Here is a 2,006-nt window from a genome sequence, read left to right on the forward strand (position 1 = left end):
ATTGCCGGACCCGGAAAAAAAAAAAAAAAAAAAAAAAAAAAAAAAAAAAAAAACAAAGTAGCAACCCTTCTAACCCACATAATAATCCTATTTGCAGATGAGGAAACTGAGGCACAGAGAGGTAAACCGTTTGCTCAAGGTCACACAGAGTGGTAGAGCCAGGGCTGACAGGTGGGGAACTGGAGCCCCAAGTCCACCCTGCAACCATTCAGCTGTGCTCCCCCAGGGATGGCAGGGAAGGTGAGCGGCACACCCAGGGGAGCCCAGGGAGGGGTATCCTGCAGCAGAGGCCTCGTCCGCCCACCCAGGGACCCATCCCTTCAGCCCATGCCCTTGCCGCCCGCACCTGGGGCAGGCCGGTGAGGAGGCTGGCGCGGCTGGGAGAGCAGCTGCTGACGGACGTGAAGGCATTGCGGAAGATCAGACTGCGGCGGGCCAAGGCATCCAGGTGAGGGGTGGCAATGGCGCTGTTGTTGTACGCACCACTCTCAAAGCCTCCGTCATCCGCTGAGGAAGGCAGGAGACAGAGAGAACATGAGCTGGGGTCAGGAGGAACAGCCTATGGGAGTGAGGCAGCCCTGGCGTCCTGCTGCAAAGGCTTGGGTTGGTGATGCCCAGGTGGCCAAGATACCTGGGTGGGCATGCTGCCCCAGTGGGTATGACACTAGACAGGTGTGATGCCCAGCAGGCATGTTAGCAGGGGGCACAATATGCAGCAAGCATAATACCTGGGCAGGCATGACACCTAGGTGGGTATGATACCAGGCAGGTGATACCCAGCTGGCATGCCACCTGGGCAGGCATGCCACCCAGGTGGGCAGGTTAGTAGGCAGTGGCTGAATGCACAAACACAGTGCACTACTAGGCCACCCCGGGCTCTGCAGAAACTGCACGAAGCAGAGGCCACGAGAGCCATGCCCAGGGCATGTCTGAGCATCTGTGTGTGTGCACCCGCCACTGCCTCTCACTGGTGCTCAGTACGTATCCCAAAGGCCAAGAGACCCTGCACATTGTCTAGTTCAACCCTGTCACCCTACACAAAGCAACTGAGGCCCAGAGAGGTGAGGCGCAGCACTGAAGAGCATGCAGCTGGGCAGCGGGAGCAGGGACAGGCCTCCCAGCTGCTACGACCACACCAGGCTTCTTTTTTTTTTTTTGTCTTTTATCTTTTTCCGTGTCCTGCAACGGATCGCAACCCTCAGTGTTGCCCCCGTACCGGACCGGGGACCAGCAACGGTATTGCAACCCTCGGTGCTGCTCCCGCGCCTCGCTCAGCCAGTGAGCGGGAACCGGTCTGTATGTGGGATCCGAACCCTCGGACGGGAGCGCCGCTGCGCTTCCCAAGTGGCGCACTTATCCAGTGCACCACCGGGCCGGCCCCCACACCAAGCTTCTTACCTCAGTTCTGGAGTAGAGGACATCAGGGGCACCCAGAAGCCAGTGGGAATCCCCAGAGCCAAGACCTTCCCCAACTCCCTCAGAGGCAATTTGGTCTTGAACGGAGGGGAATGCTGGGCCTCTGGGTGGACCTCCACCCCACCGGGCCTGCTGCGCATGAGCTGCTAGCAGAGCGGGCTCGGAGCACGACGGGGAGTGGCTGGGGTTGGGCCATTTGCCCTTCTCCAAACCCACTCAGGGTGTCTTGCACTTGGCCATGAACCTGCTGTGGACCGAATCCTGTCCTCCCAAAAGTCATATGCTGAAGCTCCAACACGACTGTATCTAGAGACAGGGTCTTGCATTACAGTTAAATGAAGTCATAAGGTGGGGCCCTATTCCGACAGGATCATGGCCTTAGAAAAAGAGGGAGAGAGCCCCCTACCGTGGGAGGAAACAGCAGGCGGCCATCTGCGAGACAGGAAGAGGACCCTCACCAGAACCCAACCACACAGGCATCCTGATCTTGGACTTCCAGCCTCCAGAATTGTGAAAAATGAATTTTGACGTCTAAGTCCCCCAGTCTGTGGTACTTTGTCATGGCAGCCCAAGCTAGGACAGGACCTAGC

General features: G+C 58.0%; 1 protein-coding gene across 1 annotated transcript in view; it reads right to left on the reverse strand.

Moving 5' to 3' along the window:
• LOC103581680 (N-sulphoglucosamine sulphohydrolase) overlaps positions 1-692 on the reverse strand; it is a 7,065-nt gene extending 6,373 nt beyond the window's left edge. The window contains exons 1-2 of the mRNA XM_008563458.1: positions 632-692; positions 347-507 (exon numbers count right to left, since the gene is read on the reverse strand). Of these exons, the coding sequence (XP_008561680.1) occupies positions 347-507; positions 632-692 (222 nt within the window). The remainder of the gene's footprint in view (positions 1-346; positions 508-631) is intronic.
• Positions 693-2,006: the final 1,314 nt, after the last annotated feature.

Source organism: Galeopterus variegatus, unplaced genomic scaffold, assembly GCF_000696425.1.
Source record: "Galeopterus variegatus unplaced genomic scaffold, G_variegatus-3.0.2 Scaffold13672, whole genome shotgun sequence".
Classification (NCBI taxonomy): domain Eukaryota; kingdom Metazoa; phylum Chordata; class Mammalia; order Dermoptera; family Cynocephalidae; genus Galeopterus; species Galeopterus variegatus.